At 33.6% G+C, this 24,223-nt stretch overlaps 1 protein-coding gene across 1 annotated transcript; it reads right to left on the bottom strand.

Moving 5' to 3' along the window:
* Positions 1 to 19: 19 nt before the first annotated feature.
* Positions 20 to 23,919, bottom strand: LOC123540483 (uncharacterized; the record flags this gene model as incomplete). Its single annotated transcript, XM_045325565.2, has 7 exons — positions 20 to 5,956; positions 6,237 to 6,791; positions 9,488 to 9,660; positions 9,989 to 10,524; positions 20,662 to 20,722; positions 23,073 to 23,138; positions 23,860 to 23,919. Coding segments are annotated over 7 exons (1,814 nt in total), but the record flags the coding sequence as incomplete, so codon positions are not given.
* Between the last annotated feature and the right edge of the window lie 304 nt (positions 23,920 to 24,223).

The raw sequence follows: 24,223 nt of genomic DNA, 5'->3' as shown, positions 1-24,223 counted from the left end.
TTTAAACAGAAAACAAACCGATATTACACCAATGATTTATTTTCAATTAGATAACACGAGCATGGTTATTCTTTAGACATGAAAAGTATATCTGTATTAACTGGAAACAACTTCTGATGACAGATAAGATACCAAAAACTGTGTTAAGCTTGGAATAGAAGAGGAAAATTGAAATTGATAAATGACAAAAAATTATCGAAACTGCTTATAGCATTGCCTTATCCCTTATGTTGCTTGTATACCAAAATTGTACAGTTTTACGATATGATTAAAATAATATCTAGGTTTGGAATAACAACACACAGCTTGCTGTACATAAATTGTTTCCTAAAAAAAGCCAGTGTTATAAAGTTGCTTGTATTATTGCAGGTTCGATTCAAGAATATGGTCATATTTAAAAGCCGGTACAGCCAAATGATAATAGCAGTTAGAATTTGCTACACATTTGTTCGTTCCTCTTTTGTTGATTATAATTCTTACCATTTTCTGATTTGCATGCAGGTTCCCTTACATCATTGCAAAAGTCCATGGTAATTTTAATCAAAAAGTAAGAAATTTTTGTGTTATGTTTATTCACAGCATTGCAAATTTGAGTACTTATTTTTACATTTTTAAAAGTTGACTCTTTTTAAATAATTGTTCCATTCATAAAAAGTTCGAGATTTCTTACATGTTTTATTTTATAAGTGTACTTAAAAGAGCTTATTTCATTTTTTCCGTTTGCAATGTCATATTATTAATTCCGCAAGCTAAGGTTACTTTAGAGCTCTTGCAGTTTTACTAAAATATGTGCTGGATTTATAAATAGTGGAGTTGTCAGCGTTTATGTATATATCAATAGTGTTTGAAATAATTGTATTTTATTTATATTTATTTCACATATTGTAGATAAAATTGAGATGGTTCTATGATTAACTGCATGTTGCGTATTCCATTTTCTGATAAATTGCAATAATGAAGCATTTTTTAATTTATTGAGGGAAATACCACTTTGTTTATTTTTATAGATGTGACAGCAAAAGATCTGTAATATCTGCAGGCGTAATGCGAGAGATCATAGTAATTTCTACAGTCGTCATTAATGTTAGGGCTTTTTCCAGATGTTATATTTTTAACAAAATCAATCTAAAATTTATAAAATGGTATAAGGCATCTTGATACTGGTATGAAAAATTGACATTGAGATTTTTTTAAGTTATGTTTGAATCATTTATGCCATGTTCGTTAAGAGCATTTAAGACGCTATGTTACCGGTCAACTACAACGTTTCCACTATTTTGAGTAATGAGTTTACAAAATAGATTTTGACATAGAAATATGTCAGTTGTCAATTTCTTGAAACATTTATCAATTATGGTATCGTAAAAATATCGTAACTTTTCGTTTCATAGCGAAACATCTGTAGTATGATATTTTATGTCTCAGATATATAACGTCAAAACATAAACTGCATTCAACAGTAATATACCACAATATACCATTTAAATAGTAATGTCCTATGAAAGCAGTAAATTGACATTTAAACAGTGATTTTACATTTAAAACAGGGGCATCTTTAAAAGAGAAATATGTATGCATATGAATTAAAACCATGATAAAAATAAAACAGTAATGTGGCATTTAGCACAGTAATATAATCAAAGCAATAATTAATAAAACATAAACTTTAAAACGATTCTGTCATTTAACGTTCCACACATTGATCTCACAAAGTATCAAAAGAACATAACGTTCAAGTATATACACAAAGTTTAACCTAGTAAAGAAATAAATGACCGACTTAAGTGAAACTGCCCTGTCTATAGTATTACCTAATCGATCATGTTGCCTATAAACAAGATTTGTGCAATTTTACGATATAATGTAAACAATAATCAAGTTTGGACAACATTCATAAAGGACATTGGACATTATGCTAGGAATTTTGCCCTAAGTTCAATGCTATTTCTTGACTTCAGTAGCAGATAATTTTATATAACAGCTTCAAATACTGATAAATAAGTTATATTTTTTATCAAACTGTCACAAAAGCTAGTTTCATTTCATATTCGTTTCTTGAAATTTGAACAGTTTGTAACTAAGGGTCATATTTTTGAAAAATTTAAAATGTTTATTTTTAGTTAAAATAAGCATTGGTATTTAAGGTATGTCTACTATGAACTATTTTAACACAATAAATAAACTGATACCATGCAGATTATCAATTTTATTGACATTTTTGAAAATAAACGAAACGGAAAAAATAAAAGTGGAACAAAACTTTTGGTCCCTAACTGTATTTCAGTTATTTCCACCTGAGTGCCCATGATGACACTGATGCATTGATCATATCCTATTGTTTGTTAGCTATACATCTATTGCTATACTGTATTTATACACATGTACAATACTGACCGGGCATTATGTGGAGGATTATTATTGAATACATGCAGTGGTGTAGCTGGCCATACATTGGCGTAGTTGGCCTTTTTCAGTTGAAACGGAGGAGTGCAGGAGACTGCCTATTCCACTGCGGGTTCAGGGATGATTTACTTTTAGCATTTTATATCAGTAGAACAGAACTTCATTAGCTAGTATCAACATTTATATAGATATTCTAGGGGTGTCTGTGTTAGTTCTTTCAGGTCCTTACTAGTATTTCGGTTGGCTTCGAAATAAGTTTCAGACGTGTGAGCAAATTGATGTTAATTCTGGGGGTGTCAGTGTTAGTTATGGGCGAGTCAGTATTAGTTCTATGGGTGTCAGTATAAGTTCAGGAAGCAACTAGGTTAGTTAATGAGATGGTGTCTGGTGTAGTTCTGTTGTGGTATAGGATGCTGGATCGAATAAAAGCAAATGTTGCTCTTAAAATGCATTCTAGGTTCGCTTCAGCTGTGTCCTACAAAAGGTAAAAAATTTGCACCTAAGTGGCACTATTCCCATAGAAGTTTGTCTGTATTTCTTTGTCATGTTTACGTTGAAGACACATATGTAATATGTCGAAGCCACTTGCTTGGTTCTTGACTTACGATAGATGCAGTTGTCTCAGTCCTGATGACACTCAATCGACGGATAGACTGTCAAGAGGTAACAGATCTGATTGAAAAATTCATAAGATATACATATTAGGATCTGTCTGCTTTCTAGCTTCACTTTCTATGTCCCCTATTTATTTAGTTTAGTGTTTTCTGTGCTTGAAATATTTACAAAAATGAATAAAGCTGTAGATATGTAAGGTTTAGGAAACACATGCAATAAGTGTCAAATATGTATGTACAAATTTATTTGCTGACACCCTGTATGTATTTTTTTTCAATTTTAAACACTTTCCCACGTGTGACTAAGTGCCATTTTTGCAGCATACGTATATAATAATTATTTACAAAGGCATGTGAACTATTTTGTTGCGTCACTGGGGGGAAAGATGTTTAAAACGTAAAAATGATTTATGTTCATATTTTAATAGAAAAGAGAATGAGAAATGTCTACAAAGTCTTCTTTTTTGTTCATAAACTTGTAAAATGAAGTCGCATTTGTCAAGAAATGGTCTTCAACTATCGTAACTATGCAATTTCAGAAGTCTATCCCTATGTCACTTTTTCCTTAATCGGATAGGCAGTCTGAATAGGAAAAATGTCCGAGGTCCTTGTTTATTTTATAGGAGTCAATATTATAAAATGATGATATTGATCATCTAACCTGTGAAGTAGGATAGATACAAGGTTATGGTCATATTTCAAAACCAATTCACCCAAGTGATAACAGCATCTGAAGTGTTAGAATTTTGAACACGCTATTTGCTACACATGTAATCATTATTACACGATTTTCCCTCCTTTGTTTATAATAATTTTTATCAGTATTTGATTTGCAGGCAGGTTCCTTTTTTATCCCCCCGCCAAAGGCGAAGGGGATATTAGAAATGCTCTCCGTCCGCCCGTACGTGTGTCCGAAACGATCTTTGTCCGGAGCATAACTCCAAAAGTACTGGAGGGATTTTCTTCAAACTTCATACACAGATAGAACACATTGGAAGGAATTGTAGTGTGTAAGAACAATAACTCTACCTTGCCTTTTTTGAGTTATTCTCCTTTCTCTTATTTTCTTAAAAGATATTGTCCGGAGCATAACTCCAAAAGTACTGGAGGGATTTTCTTTAAACTTCATACACTGATAGAACACATTGGGAGGAAGTGCAGTTTGCAAGAACAATAACTCTACCTGGCCTATTTTTGAGTTATTCCCCTTTATCATATTTTCTTTAAAAATTTGTCCGGAGCATATCTTCTTCATGCATGGAGGGATTTTGATATATCTTGGCACAAATGTTCATCACTTCAAGGCGGAGTGTCATGCGCAAGAACCAGGTCCCTAGGTCTAAGGTCAAGGTCACACTTAGAGGTCAAATGATACAAGAATGAAAACCTTGTCCGGAGCATTTCTTCTTCATGCGTAGAGGGATTTTGATATAACTTGGCACAAATATTCACCACCACGAGACGGAGTGTCATGCGCAAGATCCAGGTCCCTAGGTCTAAGGTCAAGGTCACACTTACAGGCCAAAGGTCAGATACAAGAATGACATTGTCCGAAGCATTTCTTCTTCATGCATGGAGGGATTTTGATGTAACTTGGCACAATTATACACCATCATGGGACGAAGTGTCATGCGCAGTTCCCTTCTTTGGAATCACTTCCCTTTGTTGTTACTTTAAATACCTTTTATTGTAACTTTTTCATTACTAGCCGTAGGGAAAAAAAGATTAACTTCCCTTATTTGTTACTATAAATAACTTATATTGTAACATTTTTATAATTGACCGTAGGGATAAAACAAGACCACTTTTCTGTAGTACAACATAGATGTTACTTCCCAATTTTAGGTGTATTTTAAGGTATCTCTACCTGGTAAGGAGTTTTTTGTGGACTTAGAAAAACAAAAGACTTACAATGATTACTAAACAACCACAAAATTAAAATTCCATTTGCAAATACAGCTGCTAGAGTAAAGACATTTGCTGTGACGGGCGTATATTGTGGCACTCTTGTTCCCTGTTAGCTTTCCATTCCTTCTTTTTACAGTAGCCATATAGAAAAACATCATAGCTATACTGTTCATGAAAATAAATAAAATTTAGCAGTAAACCACCTCACCACTGACTTATTCTTTTTTCCACATCTTTAAAACCCCTGATGCGGACCACAGCTAAACGGTTTTCAAAGCTTTCCCCAAAATTAATACTTTCAGATACTAACTTTAGCCTTCAATTACGTATAATATGCCCGGCGGGTAATTAGCCATGTCTAACATGGCTCTTGTTATCATTGAAACAAAAATGGTAAGCATAATATATCATCGGTCAAAAAGCAGTTAGGTTTATCCACAGCATTACAAACTTGAGTATGCCACGTTAGATTTTTATCTCAATTATTCTAAAAACATTCTTTTTGAACTATGGTTCCGTTCGTAAAAAGTTATTTTATTACCCCTGCACTTGGATTTTTCTAAACATATCAGGCATTCTGGATCGTGGACAAAAGAACGTCTTAGCTTAAATATGCAGCAAGTTACAAAACAGCATTCAGGAAATATATTTTGTCATTGTTTATATTACTAATTTTGCTGATCATTGCTAACTCCCTGGAGGGAAAAGGTACCACCTGTCTTCACTTGTAAAAGTTCGACGCCTTTCTGTACTGGAAATGTTATATAAGTTCTTTTCACACTGGGATCTGTAAGTTTCTTTGTTTCAGTATTCGAGCCTATCAGCATTGAAATGACATGGACGAGTTCGTCATCAAGATCATCTGCACAAACTATGGCACCACTATCACCTGGAACAGCCATTCGTTTGGATGGATTTCTGTCTTCTATTTGCATGTACGTCTCGCTCGCCCCGGGACAGCTTAATTCTGGAATTTGTATTCTTCCAAGTCCAGGTGTCGACACAGATCCGAACAAATGGACAGGAAGATCCTGTTGTTAGTTAAATGATAGGTAAGTTATAAAAAATGTATTGTACACTTGTGCCGTTGTATCAAGTGTTTAACCATTAAAATCAATGCATGAAAACAAAACATTTATATTGTTAAATATACTATTAATTTATATATTATTAAAGTTTTTCAAAGCAGTTTAAACGGAGTATATTATATATATGACTACGTCTTCAATATTAAAGTTTAGTTAATGTGATATATAATGATCATATCAATCTACAAAATATTAATAGAAATATTAATAGAAATGTAATTGCCTGCAAATCAATCGAAGACGCTTGTGTATAAAGTGTTCCTGGACGTTGATAATCTTCTGAGTTTTTGAACTGAACATCACAATGTTGAACAAGATGATCGTGTATTTTGGCAGCTGCTATATCATAGCTGCCGTGCTGTAATGTATCTTCTAATATCTCTCCTAGTTCGGTCAGCTGTTCATCATCCTCTTGGACATACAATTTTTCGCTGCAGCCTAATGCAACGTGCCGGGAGAAAAGCGCACATGAAGCAGTTTCATTTTGTTTATTAAATAATGCAAATCCTCCTAGCGTTCCTTTATGATATTCAGTTGGTTTTGCGGCCTCAGGAACCCTTATCCTGGCACCTATATGTTTATATTCTTCCACTGACTTGGAGACGATGTTAAATTTAATATTCGTAATACCATTTCTGTTTAAGAAATCTGTTATGCGTTTCTGGCGTCTCATATGTTCGTCTTCGTCGGAAAGTCTTTCAACATTTACATTAAATGTACTGTGACTGTATCCGCATCCTCGAATTGTTTTATCAAGACCAAACAGCTGTTCTTTCACCTGAAACCAAATTTCAAACAAAACGAATAAAAACAATACTTTATTCGTAATGATATATTATATTTATAAGATTAGTACAGTACATTATTTAAAATAATACTGATATTTCGAGAATCAAGTAAAGCGCGTTTTTATTTTGGTATATTTGAACGTGGATTTGAACGTAGTGTTCAGGCACTGAGTGACAATATTACGATATTTTAGTCGATATCTTTGTTGTTTGTTTTATAAAACCTATGTGAAATCGTTCAATATTTGATGTTTTGACTGCCGTATGTGATATAAGTTAAAAGATTTAAAGATATTTACAGCAGCTGATTTTATCCAAAAATAAAAATGAGTTACTGTGTCCGAAGATCTGGATTATGTACAAATAAGTTTACAAAATTATATTTTCTCTAGACATTTATCATTATTTTCTCTAAAAATTTATCAGAACAGTTCGTCACTGTCGTTCGTTTTCGATCAGTTGAGTTGGTTAAAACTGAATATTTTGAATAAAATAGCAAGTTTGAAATTGACATTTTTTTTAAATTACAGATTAAGGTGACGTAAAAATAGTGTAATCGTTTTAAATGTTTGTGTATACATATTTTATTATTGCTTTAGGGCATAATCTAGCTGTTGTACATGTCAAACCTTTAGACAGCATAATATACTGAACCAATTTATTAACGCACCGCTTTAAACATTCTCTCACAAATTATTATAGATATTTGAAATAATATGTAAAAACACAATTATCTTAAACCTTTCACTTATAGCTAAGCTTTGAATATATTTGTACTTGAATAACTGAAAGTTCAATTTACGTTAACTTTGCCGTTTTACGGTAAAATTGTGTAGGTTTATTGTTGATGAAAACTGCTTCTTTGAGTCCTAAAAGCACATGTACATGACATGAGGTTGGCCTATAGTCTATTGGTAACACGCTTGACTGTCAAACCAGAGGTCCGGGGTTCGAATCTCGGTCCAGGCACTGGAAATTTCTGAGATGCTCTTGAGTGTCTCTCATTTATCCAAGAGGCTGTACTGTTCTTCCAATGAAAGACGGCTTTGCGTGTATCGGTGCTATATACCGGACACGTTAAAGAACTAGACTGTCTATTCGCAAAGAGCTAGGCTAAGTTAGCCGGACAGACCTGTATCTAAAAGGATTTCCCAGTCTCTATCTGTTCTTGGGGCTTTATCTCACTCTGTCCCTCTGGTCAGATCGCTCTGTGTTTTTACTAGAAGAGGATTAATTTCCCGTCCTGTGTGGCTGCGTTTGCTATATGTTAAGTGTTTATCATGAAAAGGGCGCTATATAAATCTGGTATAATAATGATAATGATAACATGTCAGTAGAATGGAAAGAGACAAACACAGTCAAGTGTGTAGGGCAAATTATCTTACGCTAATTTGTAAATTAACTTGTGATTTTACAATAAAGTAAACGATAAAATATAACTAAGCCGCACCATGAGTAAGCCAACCTAGTGCATTTGCGACCAGCATGGATTCAGACCAGACTGTGTGGATGCTGTTCGCTAACAGTTTCTCTAATTGCAATAGACTTTGAAAGCGAACAGCATGGATCCTGCCCAGACTTCGCGGATGCACAGGCTGGTCTGGATCATCCATGCTGGTCGCAAATGCACTCTTTTGGTTTTCTAATGGTGCGGCTCAATTATTTAATCAGACATGTTGTTTTTCATTCCATTACTACCTTTTTCAAGGAAAATGATCAAATACAGTCTGCCCCATAACCGCCGACAACCATCCAATTCTCGTTCCTATATCCAATATAATATGTATGTCACGTTGTAGTACATTAATATCTTACTAACCTGTGACCCGTAGCGTTTATGGTAAATACAATGCCTAATTGCATTTGCCAGTGACCGCTACGTTGTTTACCTCTATTTCTTTTGACGTAAATAAATACGTATCATATCATGGATATTTTTTTCAGGTTTGTTGGATATTTCACTCATTCAATAACACTCTAAATATATACTGTAATATATTTTCGTTGTTAAGCATTAACTTTATTCGAAGGAATCATTGTTTCATTCTCATATACATGTACTTTCTTCATGATTATTCACGCATTCGCCTTCGCTATATTGTAGTGACCGCTGAGTTGTTTACCTAGTATATCTTAGATATTGATTTATATTTTATAGTGTTTTGACAGTCTAAAAGGACCCACGTCCGCACAATCAACAACAACAAATTTGTTATCACGTTAATTAGGCTGAGGTAATAGCCGCCAATGAGGATGAAATGCGCGATTATGGCTCTACCGCCGTGACAACTGGCGCCCAAACAGGACTTTAGACATTGGAATAAACACTGCAAAATTTGAACTTATTTTGGATTTACATCTTTGGATTTATTTTAAATAATTGAATGATCTGCTATATAACGTCACAAGAATTCAACACATCTATTGCGTATTTTAGCTGACTGTCCTGGTCGAATGGAATTTGTTTACATTTAATCTGACCTTAACTTTTAACAAGGCTGAGGTCATAACCACCAATGAGGGTGTTAAGCTCTGTCGGTTTCTCGAATAAGAATGATAAGGAGGGATATTATATGTAAGTGATTCTGCAAGAAAATTCTCACGATCGCTTTACAATATTTGATAATATTCTTTAGTATTGATATAAGATGAATATATATTTACTTATGTTCAGTAAAAGAAATACCTCTTTACTAACTTCTTTCTTCTCAAATCTAAGGCCGACCGGGCGTTTGTTTTCCGGCAAAGTGCTCCGTTTGAAGAACGCCGTTATTTCCCCGAGCAGATGTTCTACATTGTCTTTATGCTGTTTTACTAGTTCACTGAAGCTTGATGCATTACTGTCGTCCGTTTCGTCTTCTTGAGAAATATTATAAAAAGTAATAAATTACAGCAAGAAATAGTTTTATACTGGAAAGAAAATCTTAGTATTTGTAGAATTTACTGATACAGTTAGGAGATGAGGTAGAACAATTCCGGTTGCAAAGAAAAATATTATTCATAATAGTGAAAACAATGTCATTGAAACATTTTAAAACATTTAGATAAACAAAGCATACCATGTATCATTTAATATAAGTAACACTCCATTAAGCCGTCCTTAAGTAACTTAATGAGATTTGTACGTGAAGTCAATATATACCAATGATAGGTAGAACAAAAGTGTGCCTGAATGGTTCATACATACTAGTTTGGTATAACTGTTCTAAGTTGTTAAATTTTTCAATAAGTATTTCGAATACGACATGTTCGAGAATGGAGCTCAGATCCTGTTTAGCCCGTTGCAATTCGAACTTGTGTGGTTTTTCCACAGACGACTCATTATCCACTCGATGAGCTACGACAACATCTATTTGTTCAGAGGAAACGGCTTCTACAACCTTCACTCCTTCCTTGTCAATGAATATTCCAGAAAATTTCTCTCTCATTGAAAGTAACTCTTCTGACATATTCCTCTCGAGTACGCGTAGATACTTTGTGTCCTTGGTTTCAGATTGTTCGCATCGCACGAGCAATGCGGTATAATCAAGTTCTACATCGCAGTCGACATAAATGTCTATCTCTAATAGATCTTTTTGTTGTTTCCCAGTCAATCCAAAGATGATTTCAAAGTATGAGCATCTTTCTACCAAATCTTTAATAATCTGTTGTGATTTGTAAACTCTTGGCCAGCATTTTACCGACACTTTATAATGATTGCAATGTCTCCCCTTTGGAACAACACTGAAAAACATATGGACGAGTTTAAACAGAAAAGAAAGGATTATCTGAAAAATTATAATACTTTTGACCAAGCCATATTACAATTAATTGTATTCTATATTTTTCCAAGTTCGATTTTTAATGGAAACAAGTGATCAAATTGCTGATGTAAATTTGAAATTGATCATAATTACAGTCAAACCTCTTTTAAAGACCACCTCTTAACATATACCACCTGGCTCTAAAGACCACATGTTTTGTTTCCCATTTTAACATTAACAGTGTATTTTACCTGTGAATAAAGACCACCTCCCAATAAAGACCACATTTTGCCTCTCCCAATGATGGTCTTTATAGACAGGTTTGACTGTACTTGAAAACCCCACAAATGTGCATTGCGTGCAATTGAGTTCGGTAATTTTGAAGCAAATACCAACATACTGCTTCAAATTGCGCCGATCTGTTAGGCGACAAGTTAAACCAACATCAGCGGACGGCACTTCCCTATAGCCAGACGTAAGGAATAAAACTTAGAAGATTTTTGTATTGTCGTCAGGCTATTTATACGTTATGATTGTAGAAAATAATAAAAGAAAATTCTGAAAATGAGTAGACATATATATTGGAATGAATTTAAAAGGGCAATGGATACATAGTATTCAAACTGAATGGTAAAGAAAAGAAATAAATATTAGCTTCCGAGAAAAAAAGTTTTGTAAACACATACAACACATCATAGAAGAAATGAAACATACAAAAGAAGTTACCACTTGTACGCTTCCTACAAGGCTGCAGCTATCCCGGCCGCACGCGTCCCACGCAGTTCCTAGTATTCTAATTATGTTTAGGCAGAAACAAACCGCGTTACTTAATTTAGTTTATTTAATTATTTCTAGAAAACCTCTTAGTGTTTTTATGTAATGTTGTACCGCCTTAAATATTAACATCATAGCAGTGGCTGTTTATTGCAAAAAGAAATCTAAAAGAACTTAAAGGGTGATACGTCCGTGTGTTGTTTAAAAGTTTTGTTGCAAAGATGGTAGACCTGCAAGAGATGGTCTCCTAACAGATAATACGAAGGGACTATAGGTGCATTAAACGTTTCTTTCTTTTGGTTTACTTTTGAATGAAGATAAAGTATCAGATGATGGTATGAATGGTCTAGAATATGTTTTGAGCCAGCAAGCCACAGTGGCATAATCATTATTATTTCGCAAGTTGTAGTTAAGGGCCTGCTCGAGAATCGAGCTTTACGGTAACGCAAGTATACTTTCACACTTGGTGATGGATTTGAAAAGTTTCGTCGGAAGTTTTTAAAAAGCGTACCCTAGCGGACTGGTGCTCACAGGAAGTAGTTCTTTCCGGAGTGAATACAGAACTTTATTCAATTGCTAAAAATATTCATCACTCAACAATAACGAAAGAATGATTTCCAGCTGTTTGAAAAAAAATATTATTTGTATTTAAAAGATCAAACATCGGCCAGAAAATGGAAAGCATGTCATTAATAAGCAGAAAGAAACGGGAACGCGGTAATGACGTCACCGTGACACCGGCTTCCCATAAATTTTGCAACGTATGATATTCACTGTAGGTATGGTGACACTAAATGTAGACTTTTTCAAGTGAATAGTTTCTCCTGAATTCTTGTGACTAGTGAATATTGTCTTTGTGACAAATAAATGATGCATACTATTTTTAGATAAATCCCATTTCTTTGAGCTCGCTTTGAGGCTTTGCCTTAATTCATATTAGATTAAAAAATAATAGGCGGAGATTGTTCTTTCTGATAACTTGGTTAAGTCTCCATTTTTGTATTTGCAAGCTAAAAGTAGTTTTTGCATTGTTCTCCTGTCACTTAGTTCGACCCAGTCTACTTCTTTCAAAAGTAATTCAATTGAGACTGGTCTAGTAAGTTCAGTAACAGTTCTTGATGCGTCATATTATATTTTATCTGATAATTGTTTCTCATATAGGGTACAGTTATCCCAAAATATCGATGCATATTCTAGAACTGGTCTTGGGTATGATATATAAATTTAGTTTAGAGTTTTTTGGCTTTAGTTTAAACATAAACATACGCATAGTTCCTAAAACCTTACTCGTTCATTTAGCTATATCAGAAATATGCTTGTGCCAAGTTCCATCGTCATTTAGTATGACTTTTAGGTGTTTATGCGTCTGAACATAAGTTAACTGTGTATTCCTAAAGTAAAGTTATGAGAGATTTGTACTATTTTTAGCCAAAGATATGCACATAGCTTCTGTCTTGGATGGGTTCAACTGCAAAAGCTATTGTTGTGCCCAATTTGAAAAGATGAAAATGTTGAACATACAAAGACTTTTTGGCGCTTGTAATGTAAATAATCAGAAATCCAGTTGATGATATCTGCGCTAAACCCAAGGCATACTGTTTTAATATGAAAATACTGCCGAAGTCTTCTTACTTATATCGCAGAATACTATACACATTGATTTTTTGTCATCAAAAGCTTTACCTAACTAATCATAAATATCAATTAACTGGTGTACTGTTGAGTGACCAGGTAAACAACCAGATCGTTGTTTGTAGCGAAGTAATCATTTAGTGTGCTAGCTTTAAAATTTTCCAAATCAAAAGTTGCAAACGACCTATTGTACGATGAAAGTTGTGATATAACGAGTGTTCCTTTACTAACAGCTTTACTAGTTTCCAGTATTGAGGAGTATTAGTAGAGTTTACGTCATTTATTGTAAATTAAGTATTGTTAAAAAATATTTCTTTTCAATGTTTTCTTTTTTTTTTTCATGTTGTTAACTTTATTCCTAAGTACTTGAAAATTAAAACACTGTGAGAAAAAAAAACTGATAAGGAATATGAATCTGTAATCGTTTTTGGCTTTTTGAAGAAGAAATTCATGAAAGTATTGGATATTTAGAATAATAAAATGTGATGAGAATATTGCACGACTTTAACGAGGATTATCTGATTATATGTGTAGACGGTATCGGACAACAGTGGGCAATCAGCTGACTGATGTGTAAATTGTACCTGGCGAAATATACAAAGTGAGAAAAATAAACTTTACATAAGCACTCGAAATGGCTCCGAATATAGAGCTTCTGTCTTACGATCAGGATCAGCGTCAAGGAAACCGGCTAAGTCAACAGAAGATAACATCCCTTGCTAGTAGTAGTCCAGCGCCGGAGACTTAAGGTAAGCAGAATGGGGTCAATAATCAATCTACGCTAGATACACATTTGATATTATTTACGTATCCTGATGAGCTCAGTGATATTTTGAAGAATGTCTCAGATAAATTAAGCAGTCTGGCCTCACAGGAATATATTTAAAATTCAAAATTTAAACAAATGATTACTGAGGACCTGCTTAGCCAGAAGCTCAAGACGTTATTAAACTTCAAGTGCAAAAGGAGCTAGACTGTATACGTATAGAATTAAAAATGGTAAACGAAAGTGTAAAGCTATTATAGAAACTCTTAGAAATAAAGGCTCAAATTTAGAAGTAAAAACTGATCAGTTGCAGGAAGGAAATACCCAGTTACTGCAGAAAAATGAATTGATCCGAGAGCAGGTCAATGAACGAGAAATTAAGGTAAAATCGCTTGACGTTCTTGAATTATACAGTCGCCGCAACAGCACTGCATTTATAGAGTTCAAGATTATGCGAACGAAACCTATAAAGATACATGTAAGAAAGTGACGAAACTCGTCTACCAAAAAACAAAATAGAAATATGCGAGGCTTGGTGAAATTACGCTATGTAAGACTTCGTGACATGTTAACCATTTTTTCGAGTCCGCCAACTTAGCACAATAGGCAGTGCGCAGAAACGCACAAGAGAACGTATAAAAAGAGTACACCGTATTTTCGCGATACGTACGTACTTTCTTTTCTATAAAAAATAGCATTGTATTTGCAATTATTTATGAACTGTGAATATATATAATAGGGTTATTTTTGAAAGCGGTTCATTGTGGTCTGGTTTCTTATAAATTTCAGTGGAAACTGAACAAGTATAGATCTGGACACCTTTTATTATAGAGACACATGAAAAACACGCAGTATGTGCATTTTGTATTAGGAAATACAAGGGTGGAAATGTGAATTGTATAAAATAGTCTGCTAATGTCTTAGGAAAATGTGACTTCTGATGGCATTTTTTGTTAATGCTCGGATACTAGTATAAATTTAAAGTAGCCATTAGAATCAAACATGAAATTGGAAAGGGGCTGTCGCATCAAGGATTCCTCATTAGAGTATATTTGGGTTAAAGGTCAAATGAGTGCATTTACAAATAAATTATGCCGCCAATGCAGCTGTTCACTCGTGGACCTGCAGGCTGTGCATATATATCTGGGAAAAGTGGCATGCATATACTTGTTATGTTTTCTATTTTTTATATGTGGATCAGCTGTAGAAATATTTTGGTACTGTCGTATCCAGGGTTATTTTAATGTCGTTTAAAGGTCACAGATATATCAAAGGTCAAATCTGAACTTTAGGAAACGTACTTCTAACATACTTAAGATAGCAAAATGGTGCGTATCTTTATAATATACTCAACAACTCTTCTAACACCACACCTGTTTTTCCTTTTATCTTTGTCAAATTTTGACAGATTTGAATGATTTGTTACACAATGTGTAACTATTATATTTATTATAATGAAACATAACAACGATCATAGCCTGAATTAAATTCATTTAATCGTATGGGTAACAATAAGGTATCCCTTAAATTAAAAGTCACAAAATTAGTAAATTCTAAATCACAGCAGTGCACTTTGGTCCTTTGAATTTGATGAAATTTAAATTATTAAACAATGTATACTGAATGTTCAACTATGTTCAGTTGAAATGGAACATCCGTCAATATTTAGATATAAACATGTTAGTTTTATATCAGGTTTGTGACGTCATTATTGACACAACATTAATGGTTGACGTGGAATCAAAAAGTACATTTACCTCAATAATTATCAAATTTTCTCAGCCAAACAAGTACAATATTTATGATTTTATATTAAGTAAAAAACGCTGTCCATAAGACAACGTGCACCACGTGCTCCACTATTTGGCGCTTTGACAGTAAAATGAATATACGTCTCAATAAGAGACCTCTACTTTAAAAGGAAGATACAACAATAAAATCTGTAAAAAGATCCTTTGAAAACAAAGAATGCAATCAAGAAGAATAATAGCAGACTCGGTTTGATTGAGTCTGTTCATGAGAGGTAATGAAATGTGCAACACCTCTCACGCCCCCTAGCACCGGCTTAAGCGGAACTCTATTCGTATACGTTGAATGGACTCCATGATCCCAAAGGTCCAGAAAATATAACAACACTGTATCCAAGACATAAATTTATATTGTACTAAAGTTATATTCAGAAGGCGAAGATTGCCAAAAATCTTTAAGTATGAAAGGGGCATAATTCTGTCATAAATACAAATAGACTTATGATAAGTGTAATCAAATATGCAGGCGATGACAATAAAGAAATGTTTTTAACCTTTTACTAAAGATATGTCTATAAACGAAGATTTCTAGAAAGTTTAACATGAAAATAATTCCAAGCATATCAACTTGGTGACCTTGACCTTGGGTATAATGGGCCCAGGCACTGCACATACTTTGTTTGTATGCTGGACAATGTTTATCTGAACTTACAGTTAGACATAAGAAATAGTAACAAAGATATGACAGAAATACAAAGGTTGGCGAAAACCTTTTACCTTAAAAAGGCCTAAGTATAACACCTTGGTGACCTTGAGCTTTGGTACAATGGGATAAAATAAAATAATAGCTATAGAAACAAAATATCAAAGGTTTCCGAAAAGCTTTAACAATGAAAGCTCACGCCGACGCCGGGGCTAGTAGAATAGCACCGCCTTTTCTCCGAATTGTGGAGCTAAAAATGAATATGTAACACAATGATCGAGAAATATGCACACGTGTTTTCCCAGAATAATATTGCACCGAATATTTAGCACAAATTTCGCGCATATTTCTCAATACAAATGTGATATTCATTTGATGTATACTTGCAGAATAGCATCCTATGTCAGGATATGATCATATTCATAATCCCTTAAAGATTAATTATTGGCCGATATCAGACATTGCCAGGAGTAATTTCGTCCTCCACTTTTGAATCATATGGAGAAGTTGGCAGTTATTTGCGGGGAAAAAGTAAGTACATGTTGAGGATCCAGAAGAAAATGATTAGGTTAACTGTCACCGTTAAATGTCTGAAAAACGAAAATTATGAAATATGATGGTTAACTTAAAGGTTTAAAACTTACTTCCTGGAGGATGAGAAGAAGAGATTTGAATTTCAAAACAATGGATTTATAATAAACAAATACTGCCGATTGAATATGTCAGGGTAAGACGTGTATAGCTTGTGAAGTGGGACTATAATCCCACACATTCCTGAAATTACTACAGCACATGTGTAAGCCACTGGGACAGAGATTTAATTGACAGCATAAGCCATTTTAGAGAATGCTTGAGAGACCTCGCACATTAATTTTTATACTATCTCACGTAAAGACTAAATCAAACAGAGTTTGCTATCTTTGCGTCATTGCATTTTATATCTGTCAAATGTTAGTACAGTCGAACTAGATTTGCTAGAACTCGACGGGACAAGCAATATATGTTCGAGATATCAGTAGTACGAGTCAAAGTAAAATAAACATTATATAGATATTATGCCGGGACCTGACGATGAGTTCGAGCCAGGATTAGTGAGCGAATAATCCGAGTTCAAGCAAACAAAGTTTAACTGTATTAATCTTTATTAGGTACGTGCCATATATTTTTCTCCTGGTACGGTTCATAAAGGCAACAAACCAGCCTTTTTTTATAATTGTTAGCCTGAAAATGGAAGTTTTAGAAACATGAGCAAGATGGCTTTCGTAAATGAACAAAATTCACAACGTATAAAAAGTTTAGCTCATTCTATAGAAATAGCTTAAGTCTTTTTGGAATTTTGCCAGTCTCAAGTTTAATAAATCTACACGTCGTAATTTGTCTTAACTCTCAAATTCATAATTATCACCAAAAAGTACCAGACTGAGTATATATTAAAAAATAGCAAAAAAAAAAATGGCGAAATTCTGACGTTTATAACAAAAATGCAATTACTGACCTTTGACCTTGTGCTGTGACCATACTACGTCCCTTAGAAGGAGTTAACCCACTGACGATTTTCTAATTTTTACAAGGTTAACAGTGAACATGGCTGCCGGGCATTAAGAAAAAATGCTTTTTCGCATATATTGGCAGACTAAAAAGGTAGATAGATTTTAATACTGGAACATGTTTCTAGAAACAGTACTGATATTTTGAGAATTTTTATAAAAAAGAAATTACTGACATTTACACACAGCTGTGAAAACATTTAGCAATTGATTTTTTATTTAGTATCTGCAATAATAATAATCATGATAATCATGTATTAAATTATGTTTGACCACACACCTCCCCTTTTACATTCGTGGGTCAACACTTTTATTAGTCAGCTGCAAACATAGAGAGTAAGATACCTTTTAAGATACAGAAAAATGTTTTAAAAAATTGTAGAGCGATAGTTAAACATTCAGTTCTCGTCATCAATTAGCCGGCAGATTGAATCTGTATAATTAATTAATAATAATGAGTTCTGACGGATGGCCTCTCCTGTAATTTGAAGGTAAAATCTTGTCTTTCAAAACGTGTTAATTTAAAATTAAATGCTACACACGTTCATAGAAATGTTCTCATATGTTATCATGAAGTATGTAAAAATGAATCATATGTCATTCACCCCTTGATTATTCAAACAACTGTCTCAATAATTTACCTATAGAGATAACCTTGACAAATATAGTTTCTATAATTTCAATGAATGTTCAGGGTATGAGTGACAGAGGTAAACACAAAGATGTTATAAATGTTTTGAACAGTAAAAGTACACGCATTTTACAAAACACTAAGTGCACAAATAAAGAGGAAAAGTATATACGCTCTGTTTGGGGCTATGAGATATACTTTTCTAATTTAACTAGTCATTCGCGAGGCGTCGCAATATTTATTAACAATAATTTTGATTGCAAAATGAATGATGAAGTATTTACTTAATAATATTCTAAACTGCAAAATATGCGATAGAGAGCTCACTTTAGTAACTGTCTAATAGATGGACCTAATAGAGATAATAGAGATAATCAAAACTTTTGTCATGTTTGTTTGTTTGTTTTGGGTTTAACGCCGTTTTCCAACAGTATTTCAGTCATATAACGGTGGGCAGTTAACCTTACCAGTGTTCCTGGATTCTGTACCAGTACAAACCTGTTCTCCGCAAGTAACTGCCAACTTCCCCACATGAATCAGAGGTGGATGACTAATGATTTCAGACACAATGCCTTTTATCAAATAGTCACGCAGAACATACGCCCCGCCCGAGGATCGAACTCGCGACCCCGCGATCCGTAAACCGACGCTCTTCCTACTGAGCTAAGATGTGGTGTCAGCGAAAATGTCAAAGTTCGAAAACTCTTTATATATTCTTGCTGGGGACTTCAACTTGATTCTTAGTCAAGATATAGATTATTTCAATTATTTACACTTAAACAAATCAAATGCACGTGATAAGCTACACAGTATAATGTCAGCGTATAACTTAACTGATTGCAGGAGAGAAAACAACATTGCAAAAAGCGAATATGCATGGTTTAGACACAAACCAATCAAAAAGTACGTCTTGGCATTTTTCGTATTTCAGGTAATTTATATACTGACCTTGATAATACTTTAATTCTACCTGGATACCGTCCTGATCACTTACTAGTTTTTATGTCATTAGAATTTGGTAAATTTAAAAAAAAATGTCTTACTGGAAATTTTATAATTCCCTACTAAGAGAGAGAGAGAGAGAGAGAGAGAGAGAGAGAGAGAGAGATAATGATTTACTTGATTTATAGACTTCCATCTTGTGCCGAGTCTTTTCATTGTCAAGTTTATATATATATATATAAAGTGTTTAAAACAAATCATTACAGAAACAGAACTACAGTATGTTATTGACACTTGACACCCCAGAAAATAAAGAGATAATAAATAATATACCTCTTCAGGAAATAAGATTAAATATTAATGAATTAGTTAATTTATTGTTGCTGAATATCAGAGGAATAACAATAAGCTATGCCTGTCTCACATAAGAAAGAAAGCAGAAATAATTAACTTAAAGGAAGAAAAGTTTTAAAAGAAATTGAGAAAACTGAAAAGGAAACAAATACAGATTATGAATTATCAGTCATAAAAAGAACGGATCTTGCGGATTTAAGAAAGAAAAAAAGAGAAAAGAATGGATGAAATTTTCATTCGATCAAAAGCTAAATGAGTACATGTAGGACAGAAATCTAAAACAGAACTGTATTTCAAAAAATTAATTTCTGAAAAAAAGGTATTATTCTTAAAACCCAAGATGAAATTCTTGCTGAAATAAAGCGTCACTACGAATGTTTATACAGAGTGAAAGATACAGAACAGTCATATAACTTTAAATGAAACATTAAGTGGTTTTGAGGTACCTAAACTATCAACTATCAGAAAATGCTAAGCAATCTATTCAGGGGGTTCTGACAATGAAATGTTGAACTCTCGGCGGCGTATGTCAAAGAATACAAGTCCTGGAAATGATGGTATTACTGTACAATTTTTGGGGGAAACATACTTGTACATTACTAGTAAGGTCGATGAATTATGTTTATTCAGGAGAATTATCGGTTATCCAGCAACAAGGAGTCATAACATGTATACCTAAGGGGAATAAAGCTAAAGACAAATGGCATCAAACGTCAGTGCTGAAATGTAAATTAAAAATATCATACAATACATGGCAGTTGGCTTTGGCTAGAAAAACACAAACACATCGTAAATGTTAAAAAAAAAATAGAAAACCCCCAAATGAAACTAAGTTAAGATAACTGTTTCTTTATTATTACTTAGGATTTTGTAAGGGGAAATGGTGGATGGCTCTCCGACCCACCCTCTATACTGACGGGCATAATAAATGGGTAATAAATGGACAACATGTGTTGCTGAAATTAACATATATAGATATATATTATGTTATTTTATTATGTCGAACATATAGTTTCTTACCTGTGCGAATCAGCGGTTAGCGTTTGGATGCATTCATTTATTGTGGATCTCCTTTCAGTGTCTGAAATGAAATATTATATTAAAGTCAAGACTATTATACAGATCATAAAAAAATTACATTTAAAAGATATTGAGAAAGAAGACTTTGTTTTTGAAAGAGATTATTAGATATTCACAGGTTGTAGATGCAAATGGGAATATCCGGATAGAGAGAAACTATTAAAAAATCGATGTTTAGTTCCTACTTTGTAATATCAGTCCGAGCTTAACGTTATGTGTGTTTCATACTTTTTTAATCGAAAAATATATACTGTAATACCCCTTAAACATATACCTAGGTAAGAATATACAATAATATTTCACAGGAAATACTACACAAACTGTAGTTACAGATACCACTGTTAAACTGTGACACACACAATCCACACATTGTCACGGTTACAGAAATTCAACGCTATCTTTGTTATTTGGTAGGGGCATATTGTAGGAAATTTTATTATCTTAATGGATGATGTGTGTGATCTTTTGTTTACCGTTAGTTTTATTACAGAAAAGACATGCATAATATTAAATAAATCTTTAACAGAGAAAACAAGAGATTCACTAGGAATTAGCTTATGTTCAACATGTTGAAGGGAATTAAAAAACACTAATTCATAATTATTTCATTTACCTAATATATTTACAAAATATAATTGTAATTCAACAACAGACTATCCCAATTTGTACATTTTTTGTTTATGATCAATGCGACTGCCTCATTTAATTTATATTTAGCTTTGATTACTTTTCTTGTACTCATAATCTTCAGTTACTTTGTTTGTTGTAGTAATGTTTTCTTATTCATAAGGAGAATACTATATTCATTTCATTTACTTCTATCATGTTACATTTCTGTGATAAGGATAATGTTTATATCAGAAGTCACGACTGCAATTGAAACAAAAACTCAAAGTAAAACACAAGTATGTTAATTTATTTATGATAGAAATATAAACAAGAAGGCCTATGCCCCAGTATCATACCTTTGACCTAAATTTTATCCCAGATAACATAGTAAAGAATTTTGTACGTGTATAATGGTCTATGAAAATCAGGTAGATCATTACCCATTTAGTTCAATGATTTACCTAGTGATCTAGCTTGTTTAAACTAGTTATAGATTTTAAGAAACTCGGTTCAAAATTTGGCTTGTTAGAGAAAACACATTCGGACAAAGTTTAATGCAGATTAAGTAGAAAATGTGGCCTCTTGTGTGTTTACAGGACTTTTATAACGATTTGACTAAGATACTTAGTTGAAGACCTCGGATGATTCAGTTGCAATCTTAATATAGATTTTATGTCAGACAAACATTCTGACAAATTCTTTTGAAATATATAAACTTTTCCCTCTAGAATGTTAACAAGGTTTCTTCTTGTTTCTGTTTTGTTGTTCTTGTTTGGGGGCGGGGGGGGGGGGGGGGGTATTAAACGTCACACCGACACAATTATAGTCAGTTGTATGGCTTCCACATATTAGGATTCTACCCCACGAGTAAGGCTCGAACCCATATCGGTGAGGGGCATGCAATTTGGCGGTGCCCCCTGTGTTCCTTTATTTGTTCGTTTTGTCCTTGTGTGTTTGCTTTGTGTGTTTGTGTCTGGTGCGCGTGCGTGCGTACGTGTGTGCGTGTGTGTTTGTGTGTTGATTGTGTGCGCATCCGCGTGCTTGGTTTGCGTTTGGGGAGGCTGCATTTTTGGAACGTGGCTTTCCTTGTTGGATATTCTTTCTTGTTTTAGACTTTTTGACTTTGGCCATTCAATAACATCTTGGATTAAACTATTTTAAACAAATATTGAATCCTGTGCCTTTGTGCCTTTGTAAATGGACACATGACTGAATGGTTCTCATTACAGAGAGGCTGTCGTCAAGAAGATGCCCTGTTACCCTACCTTCTCATTCTTTGTGGTAAAATACTTTCAATATTAATTAGAAATAATCAAAATATAAAAGGAATAATAATCATTGAAAAGGAGTTTAAGATCTCACAGTATGCAGATGACCTAGTTTGTTTTTGTATTTATTTATTTGTTGGGTTTAACGTCGCACCGACACAATCATAGGTCATATGGCGACTTACCAGCATTGATGGTGGAGGAAGACCCCAGGTGCCCCTCCGTGCTTTATTTCATCACGAGCGGGCACCTGGGTAGAACCACCGACCTTCCGTAAGCCAGCTGGATGGCTTCCTAACATGAAGAATTCAACGCTCCGTGTGAGGCTCGAACCCACATCGATGAGGGGCAAGTGATTTGAAGTCAGCGACCTTAACCACTCGGCCGCGGAGGCTCCTAGTTTGTTTTTGGATGGTACAAATAAATATATTGTTAATAATAAGAAGGAGAAGGTACATAAATGTAGTAATATACCTTTTACTCTGATTCCTGGCTCATTACTTGTTCTCTGTAGTCTTTGCCTGTGTGAATCCAAACACCCTTATATAAAAGAAGCGTAATTTATTATCTATTTAGGTCTCAATCATACTCTCTGCAAAGAAACTATGTTATGAAAGAAGCTACACTGCACAATTTATAATTAATAAATAATTTGACTCCAAATCTTCAATTCTGGAAATGAGTTAATGTCATAAGGTAGTAAAAGAAATTAACACGAATTACATACTCTTGAACGATAAGTAAAGTTTTGTTGAAATTACACTTCTGCTAAGGTTTAATAATAACGGAATTAACACTAATAGTGTTATATTACATGACATGCCTAACATGTGCCCATTTTTATAGACCTGACTAAATGAGACAAATTGAATATGATAAAATAAATATATTCGGTGTAAACGTATATGATGCCAAACACAAACTCCATATTGTATCGATTTGACATTGGTTACCTAAGAAACTTTGCGGTCCAATTTGGCAAGCGGCAAAAGGATCCTGTGAAGATATTCGAAGTTCTAGATGTCATCATTGAGTTATAAGGAAAAGATTTGAAGCAGTCTAGTAAGTGGTTGCCTTTTATATCTTTGAAGACTGATAATGTTTTTTTTTTTTTTGTAATTTATCTAATAATTGTTCGTGCCATAACATTATTTAAACAAATCTGTAACTATGAACTCATTATTTCATACACATACTTAAGATTACTAATGCAGCTAATTAATAAACCTGTGATTTAAATTGTGTAAAAGTAAATACTTACCATATCTATCAAATGCAGATGGCCACGATCGAGATCTCAATGTACAACACGGATATCTTTCTGGAAACAGACAATTGTTTCTTGGTAATATAATCTTTCAACTATAAACTAAACATACTAAAAATACAATATGAAATGTTAGAGAAATATTAATCACATACCTGCTCTATGATTTCAAAAATAATATTACAATAACACTACGAAAGAAAACTAAATCCCAAAACCAGGGCGTTATCTAAATACCCAAGTACGCAACTACCATTATTTTTAGCGCTATTTGGCTTATATATATGATTATCTTAAGCATATGATGTTATGTAACACAATTGACTATAATTCAACGAGCCATTCAGTAAGTGTATAC

The sequence above is a fragment of the Mercenaria mercenaria genome, unplaced genomic scaffold, assembly GCF_021730395.1.
Source record: "Mercenaria mercenaria strain notata unplaced genomic scaffold, MADL_Memer_1 contig_3238, whole genome shotgun sequence".
NCBI lineage: Eukaryota > Metazoa > Mollusca > Bivalvia > Venerida > Veneridae > Mercenaria > Mercenaria mercenaria.
The sequence above is the reverse complement of the archived record's forward strand: the minus strand, read 5'-3'. Positions and strand labels throughout refer to the sequence as shown.